This window comes from Nuphar pumila, chromosome 7 (genome assembly GCF_984573655.1).
Source record: "Nuphar pumila chromosome 7, dmNupPumi1.hap1.1, whole genome shotgun sequence".
Taxonomy (NCBI): domain Eukaryota; kingdom Viridiplantae; phylum Streptophyta; class Magnoliopsida; order Nymphaeales; family Nymphaeaceae; genus Nuphar; species Nuphar pumila.
Genome location: NC_143255.1, coordinates 57,027,148 through 57,044,321, shown reverse-complemented (window position 1 = coordinate 57,044,321; position 17,174 = coordinate 57,027,148). Strand labels below are relative to the sequence as shown.

General features: G+C 38.4%; 1 protein-coding gene across 1 annotated transcript; it reads right to left on the bottom strand.

Annotated features, from left to right (window-relative positions):
- Positions 1-2,487: 2,487 nt before the first annotated feature.
- Positions 2,488-15,120, bottom strand: LOC149832307 (putative bifunctional dihydrofolate reductase-thymidylate synthase). Its single transcript, XM_090012415.1, has 11 exons — positions 14,974-15,120; positions 13,405-13,929; positions 12,765-13,170; positions 12,598-12,642; positions 11,264-11,329; positions 11,011-11,072; positions 10,835-10,909; positions 10,584-10,749; positions 3,916-4,039; positions 3,230-3,336; positions 2,488-2,918 (listed from the first exon to the last, which is right to left on the bottom strand). The coding sequence occupies exons 1-11, from the start codon at positions 14,979-14,981 to the stop codon at positions 2,808-2,810; spliced, it is 1,695 nt and encodes a 564-aa protein (XP_089868541.1). The 5' UTR covers positions 14,982-15,120; the 3' UTR covers positions 2,488-2,807.
- Positions 15,121-17,174: the final 2,054 nt, after the last annotated feature.

The following is a 17,174-nucleotide window of genomic DNA, read 5'->3' as shown; positions in this document are numbered from 1 at the left end:
ATCCAATACCATTACCTAGAAACGATATGCGGAGCCCAATCTATTTGGATTTGGATATAAAATCAAATCTAATATACACAACGGTTGGATATTCAAGCTTGATGACGTAAAACAAACAAAGGAAATTGGATTGTCCCCTTCCATACATTGCAAAACAACTAGGAGAAGCTAAGTCATTAGATTTGATATACTATGATTTATCATCATCGTGAGTCACATTCATATACGAAAATGAATCCTTCTTTCCAAACGTCCCCTAAAAGAATTACCAATTGCAAGTTGGAAACAATTTGAAGTATGCTTCTAGTTTCCAAGAAAGCAACATTCTCTACATAAGAAAATCTCATACCCCATTATTGTTTGAATAACAGTACGACCAGTACAGAAAAGTGATATTATCTCAATATTCAGTTTCTGTTAGAACAAAAAACCGTTCTCTATTCACTAAACATGGGATAATTGATAGCAACTAACAAGACACTGGTCCACTGCGATCATACCAGACACATTAGGTTGGTATAATCGCCATCATCATCAACATGCTTTGCCCCATCTATAGGGGGTGCTCAATATTCAGTTTCCATGAGAACAAAAAACCATTCTCTAATCACTAAACACAGATATTTGACAGCAATTAACAAGAAATCGGTCAGATTTGATCATTTACCACACAAACACATCAAGTACCCATAACTATTATCATCATCATTATGCATTGCCCCATCTATAAGGGGTGAGTCATGCATCTCCCATTTCTCCATTCCTTCATGTGTAAAACGAAGTCAAGAATCATGCCAAACATCAAGTTGTCATTACCAATAATCCAAAAACTGTCAATTGATTGTCCTCATTTTGCAACATGAAAATTGGATCAAGTCGTATTCAATCTATGATAAATGTGCCATAATCTGTTTATTTTCTAAATGTAAAAGGAATACTAACTGTCGGGTACCGGATTCCTAAAACATTTAGTAAGCCTAAAGGATACTTGACTTGTAGGTGATGCAATGAAAATGTAACCGAAGGTTTGACAAATATTTTGGTTCAGTGACTTCCAATCTGAAATGCCAGTTCCCTGATGGAAATTAGGGGTGGTAATCGGGTCGGGTTGGCGGGTTGGCGTGTCAGCATACCTCAACCCGAACCCGACCCGTTTATTAAACGGGTCGGCTGTGGCAAACACGAACCCGACCCGTTTAATAAACGGGTAACCCGACACGACCCGCCAACCCATTTAATAAATGGGTTGGGTCGGGTAAATGGGTTTTCAGGTTCGAGGGTCATGTTGGCGGGTTGACGGATCGGGTTGGCAGGTTGGCGGGTTGGCGGGTTGGCAGACGGGTTGGCGGGTTGACCCACCCGCCTAACCCGTTTATTAAACGGGTCAGCCGGGTTGGCGGGTTGGCATACCCCCAACCCGAACCCGACCTGTTTAATAAACGGGTTACGCGGGTCGACCCGTTTATTAAACGGGTTGGCTTAAGCCCAACCCGAACCCGCCTAAGAGGCGGGTTGGCGGGTCATGTCAGAAATTGCCACCCCTAATGGAAATAGATTCAACCCTCTCTCTCTCTCTCTCTCCAAGGTTAAGATACTTTCCATGTTTGGGTACAGCAGTCCTGAAGGAAACTACGAAAATAGTGGACAATGAGGCGGTGTTTGCATCCCCAGGGGTGCGACTAAAGGACTTTCTTTGTGCTGTCTTGAACACACTGCTCCCTGCGCATCAAACACAGGACAGTGCCCGGTTGGTCCCTGCACGGGTGTGTCCCGCATAAAGCACTTTCGACTTGTATACTAGTAACAGGAAAAAAAAAGAAATATCAAAGTATCACCCGCTGTGACGAAGGCTACTAGATCCTGCATCTTTGAGAAAAGAGAAAATTTTACAAGAAAAATAAGGTTGAGTCTAATCTGTACATTGCAAATACACGTGTACCCTCACCATTAACCTCTCTTCCTACAATAGTGCCTGTTTTCCCACCTGGACATTAAAAAAGAAGCCAGGTTATGGGAAATCTGCTAGCACCAAATGACTAGGCGGTTTTAGAATTAAGAACACTCCACCCAAGCAATGAAGAGGTGATGAAATAATTAGACTCATCTTAGACAGAAGAAATTAAACAAATCATATAAGAACCTATACACTTGAATAAAGAAAAGTAAATGCAACAAAAATCAAAGCCATTCAATGGAAAGATCTTGCAAGGGTCAAGAATTTGAGAAGCCTAAATGTTGAAAGACAGTCCGAGTTTATATATATATATATATATATATATATATATATATATATATATATATATATATATATATATATATATATATATATATATATATATATATATATATATCATTGCCAATTCATGGAAAAAACTTGCATTATCAGACGCTTCAATTGTTTCGCCTAAGGAAACAAAATGGTACACAAATATTGCCTTCACTCCTAGACATTCTTGTTACTCAACCAAAGGTTGAAATGCGGACGCATTTGAGAATTAATTGGCTTAAGACTTGTGGCCCTGTTGCACAAGCACAAATTTCAGAAAACTAATGTTAACGTTACAAGAATTTTTTTTTCTAGCAAAGAAGCACTCTGTATAAACAATTTAAAAACATGATCCGACTGCCATCACTTGGCATGTTGCTCATTCTGTATGGATCACTAACCTACAGCATCTCACCCAGAAATTTACTCAAGAAAGAAGGGTTCATTATTGCTATGCAACACTGCACTTACTATAAAAATGAAGACAACAACCCATTTTGAAGTATTGGGAATAGGAAATAGTCTCTCATCGAGCCCTCTTCTAGACTGCCATTTTCATTTCTATTTTCTTGTGGGGATCATATCCAACAATCAGGAAATCAGCTGCGACAAAAGAATCAATGTCCTTTTTCTCAGGATTTATCTTCAGAACCTGTCATCATAAGACCTATGATCAAAAAAGGATTTGTAATTGCTCCAGAGGAAAACAAAATGAAGCAAAAAGATACAGTAGAACTAGGATATCCATGTATAGGAGCTACTCAATGCTAGACGTTGGTGTATGTGTGTGTGTGTGTGGGGGGGGGGGGGGGGGGGGGTTGTGAGGGGGAGAGGGGGGAGGAAAGGAGGGAAAGGGTGGTTGTGCAGCACAGGATTTTTAGTATGAAAACAATACTGAACAGGTAGTCTGGAACAAAGCACTGCTAAATGACAATGACATTGTGTTCTAAGCAGTCCTCTTACTGGGAATGGTTTGGGCAGGTTTTTTAGCTGCTCCTGGAGGGGCCTAACATGAGTCCTGTAAACATGAGCATCTCCAATAACATGAACAAAATCACCTGGAGAAAGATCTGCAAACAAAAACCACTCTTTCAAAGAAGAAAATAAATAAAAGCACAAGGAGCATTAAAACAGGCATATCACTTGTCTAGGTAATTAAAGGCCTAGCTATGTGCAGCTGGTGCAATCTCAGAACGTCTTTCTATTCTAAAACTAAATTACACCAACCGTTACCAAAAAAAAAAAGAAACAGCAAAAAGAAAGATCTGGCTCATTTTCATAAGATTTTAAAAAATAACAATAACAAGCATGAACTTTTTCTACTGATTCCAATATGTTTGTTTCCACACCAAGGCAGTCTGAAAACCAGCTAAATTTGAATCAATCAAATCAAACAGTTGATCCAGTTTTCATGTACACTGATGAAGATCAAGCATTAGGGATTACTCTCAAAACTATAAAAAGTACTCAGGTTCAGCAGGACACATCACTTATGTTCAACTCAGAACAAAGTGCACGAACTCAATGCAAGTTGCTGTAGTTCATAGATGACAAATGTACGATTGAGTCCAAACAAGTCCCACTGCCAAGCCAGTTACCTCTTCAAACTTGTTAAAATGACTAAACATAGCAAAGAATGAATAGCTTACCACAGACATGAGCAATAATGCGTGTTAAGAGAGCATATGAAGCTACATTAAATGGCACGCCGAGTCCCATATCAGCAGACCGCTGATACATCTGACACGATAGCTCACCATTTGCCACATAAAACTGTGAAAGTAGACAATCAGAGAAAATAAGGCCAACATATTGGACACAGATGCAAAGCAATGGCCACAAACCTTCAAGATCACAAGAATACCACTGGGCCCTACTTTCCAGAGTAATAAACTAGCCCATTAGTCTTAGCAGCTCTTGAAAAAAGATAGTCACAATTATCACAAGCAGATCATCTTCACAGAATTATTACCCAATTATTTCCTATAAATGGATAAAAATAGATCATCTCAGAACAAAAAAATGCTGAACAGATCAACAGCCGTACACAGCTATCTTTACCACTAGACTACCATGACAAACTTACCCAACTCAGAGGCAGAGCCATCAATAAACTGAGAAATAAACTTAAAATACTGCTTCAATTCCAAGATCTTTTAGGTGTATGAACTATGAATTAACTTGAATCTAAAATCAACAAAAATCAGATGAGTTGTTCGAGCTACTTTAGTGTAATGCAAACAATTGACTCCAAAGGTTATAAAAAAAATTCCTCTAAAAATGGCAGAGAGACATAATTCACATAGATGTCTGTTAAAATGTATCTCTCTTATGTAAATATTTACATATATATATATAAAGAGAGATACATATACATATATACATGATGTATATATGTATATGTATCTATCTTTATATATATATATATATGTAAATATATATGTTTCCTTTTTTTCTTGTAAAACCCGCAAGGGTATTTTAGTCATTTCCCTTCCTTTTGCGCATATTCATAATTATGAATATGTTGTAATATTTTTTGTATTTTTACTTTTCTTCTTTTTCTTTTTTCTTTTCATTTGTTATTTCTTTCTTTTTGTTGACTCAAAGTCAACTTGGAGGGGGCTCAACACTAGCTGTTGAGCCTCTCCAACGGTTAGAATTCTAACCGTTGGAGGGGCTCCAACAGCTAGTGGAGCCCCTCCAAGGCTCCTTTCCTCTTATAAATAGGGGAGTTCCCTCTTTGTAAAACTTACTTCTTGGAGCTTTTTGTTCTCCATTCTTCTCAATAAAATTCTTTATATTTTGTATGCCTTTGTGCATTTGAGTTTCTTTATTGTACCTTCGTGTACATTTGTTCTAAGTGTTCTTGTGCATTTGTGCACATTGGTGGTGTTGTGCTTATCGCACACTTTATCTCTTTTTTGAGATATTTTCACATGGTATCAGAGCTAGGCTTAAAGGAAAAGAAGATCGTGCTTTTTTCTCTCTTCGTTGGAGTACCTCGTAAAGCGTGACATTAAGTTGTGGTGGTTGGAGTGAAGACTCGGTCCTTCATTCTATATTTTAGAAGCTTCCTACATCAAGAAGGGACTCATTTCGCATTGTGGTACGCATTTATTTCTCTTTGTATCCTCTCTAATGGGCGAAAATGATTCACACTTCTCTCTTGGCTTCAAATTAAATGGAACGAATTATCATGTATGGGCCGGGAATATGGAGGCCCATATAAAAGGAAAGGGTCTTTGGGGATATGTTCAAGGAACTATTCCCGAACCTAAAATTACTATCCTTGAGAGAGGGGAGATCAAGGTTCTTGAGGGAGAAGAAAGAGAAAAGGCTTTTGAAGATTACAATAAGAAGCATGAAGAGTGGAAAATGAAAAATTACAAAATACTCTCATGGTTCTTCTCTTCGGTTGAGACCAAAATTAATGTCAACATTCTAAAGTTCAAAAAGGCATATCAAGTATGAGAATATCTTGAAAGAATGTATACTTCAAGAGATTTGTCCCATAAATACTATCTCCAAAAGAAGGCTTTAACCCTTCAACAAGGAGAAATGTCCGTTAGAGAATATTTCGCCGAGTTATCCACTATTTGCGATGAGCTTGGTCTCCAAGAACCTAAATGGAGTGGTGAGGCTATTGAATTGAGGGCCAAACAATTAGAAGACGATCATTTCTTTAACTTTTTAAATGGGCTTAGACCCGAGTTTGAACAAACTAGATCCTCTCTCTTGTCTTTTTTCTCTTCTCCTCCATTGGAAGATGTGCTTACCAAATTAAGTGGAGAAGAAACTAGATTGGGAATGAATAAAACCAATCTAAGTGTGTTGGCCGTTCCCTCCAAAGATGAGGATGAGGGTGCTTATGTCGTCTCAAGACCGGGGAATAATGTTAAAACCTATAAACCCCCTCATTTTAACAAAAATCAAGGAGGAAGAGAAAATAGTGGGCATTATGGAAGAAGAGATTATAGTAAGATCATATGTCATTTTTGCAAAGAACCGGGTCACATTAAACCGGTATGCCCTAAATGGAAGAAGATGGTGGTTATGTCTACTACTTTCCAATCAACCAAGGAGGAAGGTCCATCAACTTCCAACCATGCTACTTTGTCTCTCAATCAAATCATGGAAGCTCTTCAACCACTCCTCAAGGGATCCGTTTTCGGAGCCGCCAAGACCACCTTCTCTCCTCCCGGTAAGACTCTTTGGCTCTTAGACTCGGGTGCATCCTTTCATATGACTCCAAATGTTTTTGCACTTTCTAAATATTCAAAAAATTTGTCACCCTCTTTTGTCTCCACCGCGGATGGGGCTTCTCTTGAAATAAAAGAAATTGGTGATTTTGAAAGACAAGATTTTTCTATTCCTAAAGTTAGATTTATACCAAAACTAAATTTAAATTTGCTTTCCGTTTCTCAACTATCGGATCATGGGTGTGATCAAATTCTCATCAAATAAATTTTGGAAAAAGGATCGCTGGTCCGGGAAGTTGATTAGGGAAGGCTCTAGGAAGGGAGATCTTTATCTCATGGAATTTCTTCAAATTCCAAAAACCTCTTTTTGTAATGTTGCCCAACATAAAGATATAAATGTTTGGCATAAACGCCTTGGGCATCCAAATATTGTCAAGCTTTCTTATTTACATTTTGCTAAAACTTTATGTAAAGACAATTTCAATTGTAATGATTGTATTCTTGGTAAAATGAGAAGCTTACCTTTTGGACAAAGAACTATTTTTCAACTAAGCCTTTTGAAATTGTGCATTCGGATGTTTGGGGACCGGCACCCGTTGTGTCTAAGGGAGGTTTTTCGTATTATGTTATTTATGTGGATGATTTCTCAAAGTATAGTTGGATATACTTCCTCAAACATAAGCATGAGGTTTTCTCTACTTTTAAGGTTTTTCACATGTTAATACAAAATCAATTCAATAGTAAATTACAAATTCTTAGAACCGATTCCGGGGGAGAATATCTCTCAAATAATTTCAAAAGTTATATTGAAAATAATGGGATTGTTCATCAAAGGTCTTGTCCCAAAACTCCTCAACAAAATGGGTTGGCCGAACGAAAACATAGACACATAATTGAATCAACAAAATGGGTTGGCCGAACGAAAACATAGACACATAATTGAAACTACAAGAACTTTTCTCATTTCTCAAAAAAATTCCAAAAAGATTTTGGTCCGAAGCAGCACTTGCATCGGTTTATCTCATAAACCGACTTCCATCCAAAAACTTGAATCAAATATCTCCATATGAAATCTTGTATAGAAAAGAACCCAATTACAATAGGTTAAGAATTTTTTGTTGTAAATGTTTTGTTCTTACCGATAAGAATGATAAATTATCTCCCAAAGCTATTCCTTGTGCGTTTTTGGGATATTCGGAAACACAAAAAGGTTTTAGGTGTTATGATATTAAAAATGATAAACTATATGTTTCAAGAAATGTAACCTTTTTAGAAAACATAAGTGGTTTTGAAGAACACAAAACTCATGAAGATAATGCCGATTACTCTTTTTTATTTGAACTATTATCTAGAAATGAAGATTTTTTTAGCGATGATGAATTGAATGAGAACGAGGAAATAAGTGAAAGTATTCCTCAAACCATTCATGATGAAGAAGAAATGATAAATGAACCAATTACCTATACACATAGAGATAAAAGCACTTTTAGAAGTGCAATAGAGAAATATAGTGACCTTAGTGAATCTTCCAACCACTCTCGAAGAACTGAAAGATCTAGGAAAAATCCTTCTAGATTTATATCCTATGGGTCTTTTTCTCCAAAGCATAGGGCATGTCTTAGTGCCATTCACTCATATCAAGAACCTAGAAATTTTAAAGAAGCTATGGAAATGATAGAGTGGAGGGATGCCATGGACAACGAACTTAGAGCCCTCAACAAAGCCAAAACGTGGGTTTTTCAATGTCTTCCAAAAGGAAAGAAAACAATAGGATGTAGATGGGTTTTTAAAGTCAAAACCAAGAGTGATGGCACTCTCGAAAGATATAAATCCCGTCTTGTCGCAAAAGGATATAGTCAAGAATACGACATCGATTATGAAGAAACCTTTGCTCCTATTGCACGAATGGTTACTGTAAGGTGTTTGATCACCATTGCATCTATTAAAAAATGGAATATTTACCAAATGGATGTTAAAAATGCCTTTCTAAATGGGGACCTTAATGAAGAAGTCTACATGGATGCTCCTCCTGGTATGAACGTACCAAAGGGGAAAGTCCTTCGTTTGCAAAAAGCGCTTTATGGTTTAAAACAAGCCACTAAGGCTTGGTATGATCGATTTAATGATGTGACGGTTCAAAATGGTTTTACCTCATGCTACACTGACACTACTCTGTTTGTCAAAAAGTCTGATGCAGGAATTGTGATTCTACTGTTGTATGTTAATGATATGTTGATAACAGGTAGTGACATAAAGGGCATCAGAAACATTAAAACCACTTTAAAAGAAAGGTTTAAATGTCAGACTTGAGGTATCTGACTTACTTTCTTGGTATCGATGTAGCCTACTCTCATAGAGGCTATTTTTTGTCTCAAACTAAACTTGCTTGTGAGATTCTTGACAGATCAGGTATTACTGATGATAAAATTTGTGAGACCCCTGAAATTGTGGGATAAAAAATGAAGATCGATGATGGGAAACCTTTGGAGGATCCTACCCCCTACCGGCAACTTGTGGGATCTCTAATGTATCTTAGCATCACAAGGCCGGACATCTCTCATGTCGTGCATACTGCAAGCCAATCTCAGCATGCTCCTACATCCGTTCATATGAGTGTCGTTCTCCGAGTTGTCAGATACATAAAGGGAACTTTAAACAAGGGAGTTTTTCTTTCCTCATCTTCTGAGTTAAATTTAATTGCATATACTGACTCTGATTGGGGAGGTGACCCAAATAATCGTCACTCCACTACAGGCTTTTGCATTTTTTTAGGTGAATCCCTGATCTCATGGAGATGTAAGAAACAACAGAAGGTGTCTCTATCGTCCACCGAAGCAGAATATCGAGCCATGACTTCTACAACTATGGAGATTGTCTGGACTCATCAGTTGCTGCAAGACATGGGAATTACAATTCAAGAACCCACAAAGTTGTGTTGTGATAATAAGAGTGCAATCTATATTGCTAAGAATCACACTTTTCATGAGCACACAAACCATATTGAGATGGACTGCCATTATGTCAGAGAGACATATCTACAAAAAGTCATTGATCTTCCTTATGTGACTTCAGAATATCAGTTGGCAAATTTCTTCACCAAGGCGCTTTGCTCTCCAAGATTCAACTTTCTCCTTAGCAAGCTTTCGGTCATTGTGCCCTAAGTTTAAGGGAGGGTGTTAAAATATATCTCTCTTATGTAAATATTTACATATATATATAAAGAGAGATACATATACATATATACATGATGTATATATGTATATGTATCTATCTTTATATATATATATATGTAAATATATATGTTTCCTTTTTTTTCTTGTAAAACCCGCAAGGGTATTTTAGTCATTTCCCTTCCTTTTGCGCATATTCATAATTATGAATATGTTGTAATATTTTTTGTATTTTTACTTTTCTTCTTTTTCTTTTTTCTTTTCATTTGTTATTTCTTTCTTTTTGTTGACTCAAAGTCAACTTGAGGGGGCTCAACACTAGCTGTTGAGCCTCTCCAACGGTTAGAATTCTAACCGTTGGAGGGGCTCCAACAGCTAGTGGAGCCCCTCCAAGGCTCCTTTCCTCTTATAAATAGGGGAGTTCCCCCTTTGTAAAACTTATTCTTCTCAATAAAATTCTTTATATTTTGTATGCCTTTGTGCATTTGAGTTTCTTTATTGTACCTTCGTGTACATTTGTTCTAAGTGTTCTTGTGCATTTGTGCACATTGGTGGTGTTGTGCTTATCGCACACTTTATCTCCTTTTTGAGATATTTTTACAATGTCATGACAATTTAATCATCTCAAATAGTCTACAAGTGCTCCATATACACAGGTGCAAACAAAAACATAGTCAACTCTCAAGTAGGTGATGACCAAGCAAGTGGGCAGTTCATCACGAGCAACCATCTTGATTCAGAAGACACAAGGAAACTGGGACCAAATAATAAGATAAATCAGTAAAGGTAGTTTAAGTCTATCATATCCACCATGAGTTAGTCAAGTCATCTAAAACTTAAGTCAGCATCTTTAAAGAACATCTTAGCCATCTTATCGGGGTCATCTTTAAAAATAAAACTTTCTCACTAAGAAAGTATAGAACATTACAAAATGTCATTGGGCCTAACCTGTGCAAACATGTGACAAGGTGGGAGAGCCATCAGTTTGAGATCAGAAGGATTCCAGGCTGAGAGGACAATCCGTCGGTCATCAGGGCACGTTTTTATCTTATTGATTACATCTAACAACTGATCGAATCCTTTTCCAGTGTAATCAGCATGCATATTTGTATAGCTGTAATGAATTTTTTGTGTGAGATTTACTTAGAGATATTTTCTTTAAGCGAAATTTTATTCTCTGGAGAATATGCAAGACTGACCTTGCACCAAAGTGCCTCCATTGAAAACCATATATGGGACCTAAATCACCTTCCTCCCTGTCAGTCAAGCCAATACTGTAACCACAATACCAAAGGAACATTAGGTAAGAAAAGCGAGAATTGTAACTGCAAATCACATTCTCAATCAGCCCTGCTAGGTGGGAACAGCCAGGCACCTGTCAAGGTAGTCCCTGGAAGCATTTCCATCCCAAATGTGCACACCTTTTTCTTGTAGAACCTGTTGAGAAATATTTACCCTTCAGGTTCAAGCAAATGAGAGTTTTTACAACTTTCAAACATAACTTATTCATAGATATTTTATAAGGTTGAGAGGAATTTGAAGGGGGGGGGGGGGGGGGGGGGCGTAGTGGTGAGGTGTTAAGGGGGAAAGCATAGATCTAGTCCAACACATGACAAGTTACTGCTTACCTTTGCATTTGTAGAACCACTGATGAACCATAATAGTTCTTCAAGAACCCCACGCCAGAATACTTTCTGAAAAGAAGTACAAAAGGCAAGCACTAAACACAAGACACAAATAACAATTTTATTTATGTTTTTATAAAACTGAATAGCCATGAGCTATGTCACAGGGATTCGGCCAACCAGGTGCCGCACCCGCGTTGACGCGACGCAACGTGGGTGCAGGTGTGGCACCCGGTGCGGTCAACCTGACCCTGGATGCTGTCAACGCACCCAGGGTCATTTTTGTCCAGTTTTTAGACTAAAAAAAATCCCTGATGAAAAGGGTTGCGAAGAGGAGGATTAGGGATTTTTGCCCTAATCCTCCCTTCGTCTCCTCCTGAAGCCGAACCACTATGTCGACCGCTCCGCCGAACCAGGTATGCCCCCGACTCCCTCTGCTCTCCTCCTCTCCTCTCCGTCTTCCCTCTCTCCCTCTTAGAATGTCGGGGAGGGGCCCGACGTCGTCGTGGCTGCGAGCGGTGCTAATTTGCCACGAGGTGCTTGGGTGCTCGGCTTCTCAACATGTCCATCGTGCACATGGTTGTGCGCACGGCTTGTGCTTTTTTGGGTCTCTGTGTTTGCTTTCCCTTTGCCGCAACAGACATGTTGAGATCTCGTGGTTTGGATCAACGGTCGTTCGACCTATGTTTGTTTTCTCCGTTGATCTGTCCTCGATTTGGGTTTTCTAGAGGGTATTTGGAATTTAGGGTTAGGATTTGGGGCTTTTCGAATCCGCCATCGATCGGTCTGTATTTTGTGTGATTTACTCCTTCTTGGGGTCTAATTTTTTGTAAAGTTTTTGATTAATTGAGATTTGATGGGTTTCCCTTGGTTGTAATCCTAGGGTTAGGGTTTCGTGGGGATCTCGGTAGTTATCGCTCGATCTTGAGTTGATTCGGCAGAAATTTTGTATTTCCTTGTTTGTTTACTCATTTCCCTCTTTCAATTGGTTACTATTCGTGAACTTTCTTGGTTTTGTAGAAGAGTACTGCTGGGGCTTCGTGTTCATTCGATCTTTCATTTCTCTGTGTCCATTGTATTTGTATATATATATATATATATATATATATGTGTGTGTGTGTGTGTGTGTGTGTGTGTGTGTGTGTGTGTGTGTATTTTGCCGCACCCCCTGCACCCAAGGTTTTTGAAAGTGCCGCAGCCCCGCACCCGCACCCATGTGACATAGGCCATGAGGGATCCAACAAATGGTTATACCTGCAGGGTAGAGAGGCATATAGAGGTTTTATATTTTTAAACTCATGACACATGACAATAAAGAAGCAAATAAAGAAAACTACCTTTGTAGTAAGAAGTGGAAATGTTTTGCGCAGATTAAACCGCATCTGTGTAACAAAGGTCAAAAAGAGAGGAGTAAACCATGAAGTGAAAAAAAATATGTTATGGAGTGGTATATCAGAGAGCATTTCAAAATTGAATCATCCAAATAAAAACAAAATTACTGAACCTGACAACCAAATTTTGATAATGTGCCTGTCCCCGTTCTATCTTCTCTCTGACAACCGTTTGATATGATATCCTGGACCAACCTCAGGTACATATACTCTCCATGCCTCTCAAAGATGCACTTAGGCAAAAATGAAAATTTTTGGACCTCAAACTTGTCATTAGCTGGCTCCAAGTGACCACTGGAAACTGTTCCATCTTGCAAAATTGAAGGCTCCATAACAGAACTTCTAACACGTACATATGTCACAAAGCAATAACGGATGTTATTCTCCACCAATCGAAAGGATGAGTACCATGGCTGAAATACCGAAAAGTCAATGGCAGGGATAAATGTATCACACTCGATGCTTGATTCCACTTCTGTAATATGGATGGCATCACAAGCCGGTGCATTAAGAACTTCCCTGTAGTAAAAATCATTGGTTTTTAACAATACATTACAACATATATTTGATGGTCTGACTCATTTTAAAGGATATAAGAAAATTGTGACTAAATTGGAGAACTAGACTCCAGCTTAGGCAATCCAATTCGCAGGCCAGAATTAGAGAAGTGGTTGGACAAGAAGGGCGGGTGAAATTTTCTAGTGTTCATTGACAGTTTAAATTTCTACAGGACTCAAGAATGGAGAGAATCACCTTAGTACCTGACCACCTCCTATGATGAACACAGTCTCTATTGATACAGAATAAGGTGGTGCTGCTAATAACTCCAAGGCAGAGGCTATGCTTCCACAAATCACAACATTTTCTGCAGTTGCAATATCAAAACTACCAGAACGGGTAAGTACCACATTCAACCTACCAGGCAAGGGCCTATGCGCAAGAGGGATACTTTCCCATGTTTTTCTGCCCATAATGACTGCATTTTTCTTTTGGGGAGCCGATGTAGTCATGGTGATCTCCTTGAAAAAATTGAGATCACCTAGCAGCTTCCATGGCAACTTGCCATCTTTACCAATACCCATTTCAGGAGTAGCTGCAACAACAACTTGAAATGTCCTTCGAGGATCAGGTGCCTTGGCATTGCCATTTTGTAAGTTAGTTTGCACATTACTTGCCATTATGGTCGAAAAGCTCAAAAAATGCCTGTCTTTTATCAAATTGTTCCAGGTCACAAAAGATGCAGAAGTCACAATTCCCTTTGTTGAAGAAAAAAAAGACCTGAAACCACATTACAAAGTTCAAGTGTTTAGACAACAGTTAGGGAAGCATCTTTTTCTGGAGGACTGACTGGATGACAGCTTGGAAAACACCCTTTTCTAATTTTATGCTGCAAGAATCAATTTTAGCATGCAATGCTCCAACATGAAAACCAAATTTCAAAACAGTCACAGAAAAGTTAAGAACATGAATGAAAAAAAACAAATTTAAAAAAAAAAAGTTAAATTAAACATACTATCGCCTTACATTAATATAACACCAGTTAAATAGCATGCCTTCTACAACAAAAGCAAGAATAAGATATGCCTCAGGATCGATTCAACGTGAAAGAAACTAAAAGGAAGTTATCCACATTTTGAACCTAACAACATAAAACGTATGATGAGTATCGGAATGGTGGTCAGATAGAGGAATGAACCATAGTGCTGAGCTTGCAGGTAAAGAAAGGGGTAAGTATTCAGTGTGAGCGAAATGGGATGTAGAAAATGGTGTTTCCTTGTGAAAGAAAGGGGGAGAAGGCCCTTCCAAAACATGGTTGAGGCTTCAAAATCCGGTTTGATTTTTTGTTTTCTCAAACAATGTTTCCTTCATCATCCAACAAACGCAATATTTTGTTTTCCCATCTACATGAATGCAGTTTCTGTGCCAAAAACAGAAAAACACCATCATGACATTTGATTAAAAAAAACAAATAGCGTCAAACCCCTCATGACAAGAAGGAACACGTTGCATCCCCGAAATATAAATAAATAAATAAATGGTAAATACAAGAACAACATACCCAAACCAACTAATGAAAAAGATAAATCCATCTTTTGACAATGGGGTCATTGTATATTGCAAAGATGTAGCCCATCAAATAAGGCACCCCATCATCGGGATAACCAAGAGTGTGGAGAATGCCTAAAGAACCCAAATTTCCACCAAAGACATCCAAATTTCTAGTTCATAAAACCAACAAAAAGGAACCCATATCTTCACAAAAGCTACCCTTCTTTCTCATGAAAAATGACAATCACATAACACCAGAGAGAGAGAGAGAACCTGAACATATGCCCGACTGAATTCCACCAAGCATCTTAAATGGTTTGACAAGATATTGAAACCATACTCTCAGGCCTTCATCCAAGAAAGGAAGGAGAAGAATCCATGGAAAAAAAGAGCATACCCACCACTGTCAATGTTGAGTCCAGTCGTCTTCTCCCCCCTCTTTATATATCCTCTGCAGTTGGTCATAAAGCATAATAGAGGGAAAGGTCAAGACAAACCCACCATGCAGATTTTCTTCCCAAGAAAGCTGCTTGAAAACCATTGGGCCCTGTCAATGGATCGGTTTATCCAAAATCTGATCAATTTAGACCAACCTAATAAGTAAGAAGACCCACTAAATTCATCAGGTAGCAATGTAAAAGGTTCGGATTCGGATGGGAAGTGGTCAAATACCATATTGGACTAATTGGATGCGGGCTAAAGGAATTCAACTTTGCATTTGGATCGGATTCATATATTGGTTAAATTCAGTATTTGTCTGATTCGGTAGAACAAAAACAAAACCATATCTAATCATACGTTGTTTTGGCTTGCCAAATGCAACTAAACGGAATCGAATTTGGTCAGATATTCGAACATAATTGGATTCATTGGCATCGCTATCATTAGGGCTGGTAAACCCTAAACTAGTCGAACGAGCCATCTTCGGGCTAATCGGGCTTGACTCTTTAAGAGTAAACCCTTGCTCAGGTTTTTCTTTGAGCTCGTCACTAGCCGAGCCAAGCTCGAGCTCATTACGAGTCCAGTTTTCTGAACCAATCACGCGGTAGCTAGTTTTATATAAAAAAAAAATGTGTTTAGTCTTTTAAAATTTGTTAATATATAATATATAGATGATATATAAATATAAAACATATATTATTATATATAATATATAGATAAAATACGTAATTGTAACCGAGCCAAGCTTCTCCTATTCATACTTAGTGCAGATACCTCTAAACAAGCTGCTCATAGCTTGGCTCGTGAAGCTCAATTTATGAGCTGAGCCAAGCATTTCACAAGCCAAGCCCAACCAAACAGCGAGCTGCTCGTCTTGGTTCTCAGCCCTAAGTCTTGGTAGTAGGATCCTTTTTTAACCGGATGATTTCATGGTTTGGGCATTTCTAAGCCAGACCCAGATCTGATTTGATATTGGACTAGGATCTGATCTATCTACATGCAGTGGCACTAAGCCGTTTAACAGTTAAGTGAAGTTTAGTTTGCACCCAGTTGGACATGGTCTAAGACTGGACCTGGTAAGGTGCCCTGAGGTTGGACCAAGATCAAGAAGCACACGGGTCCACTACAGATTTAGGGTTTTGACAATAAGAGAGGGAAAGGGTCCAAATGGGGAAGAACATTCCATATTTTCAATATAAAACTTGAAAAAAAAAAACTCTGGCGTTCACACTTCAGTACCTTTGTTTCTAAAAATTTCATTTCGGTCCTTATGAAAACTATGCTTTAGCAGTTATGACCTAACAGAGCCATACTTGTTACGTGAATATGAATTTAAACGATCGAGCTTAGTCAGGCCTAACAGAGCCAATCGAGCTCATCAGAACGACTAACCCTAGCCTGTTTGTGCGCACGAGCCTGGGCTTGGTGCTGAAGCTCCGGCTTACCTGACTCGTAGTCACAAATATCACCGATATTTTTAAAATACATGTTGCAAGTTTTCCTTTCCCGAGAATAAGATTTGTGACTATGATATTGAAGACATGGGCTGCACTTCTTGGCTTGAGATTAATAAACCCTAGCTGGGCTTAAGCCTTGTCTTCCCTGCTTCAACTCTTTCCAATTATTAGAGCTTTGGTCTAGGATGGCCTGTCTAAGTCCTTTGAGTCCATGGCTGAGCCTACTAAGTCATGCCCCCATCAGACTTGTTCTATGTCAAATCCACATGAATCACCAAGCCCATACAAAACTAGGTGGACCATACCCAAGGAGTCAGCACTAAAGTAAATAATTAGTATTTGGTCAGATCAACATTACATCATAATGAATAAGAAAAAACCTTTCTTTAATGTTTTTTTTATTATTTGGGAGATCATATAGACGGGGTTCACAAGCTTTATTTAGTAGGAAATGGGTCTTGGATCATCCAATTTCGATGTGTAAATGGGTTTTCTAATAGCCTAAAAAATCAATGGCTCACAATGTTCAAAATTTTTACAACTTAAAAAGTTCGTATTTATATGTCAATACAACAC

What these genes read in the sequence shown, in the direction of transcription:
- LOC149832307 (XM_090012415.1), bottom strand. An exon ending in CTTGTCACATGTTTGCACAG is followed by an intron (nt 4,040 to 10,583) that starts GTTAGGCCCAAT and finishes CTACTTTCACAG; the next exon opens with TTTTATGTGGCAAATGGTGA. An exon ending in CATTATTGCTCATGTCTGTG is followed by an intron (nt 3,337 to 3,915) that starts GTAAGCTATTCA and finishes TTTTGTTTGCAG; the next exon opens with ATCTTTCTCCAGGTGATTTT.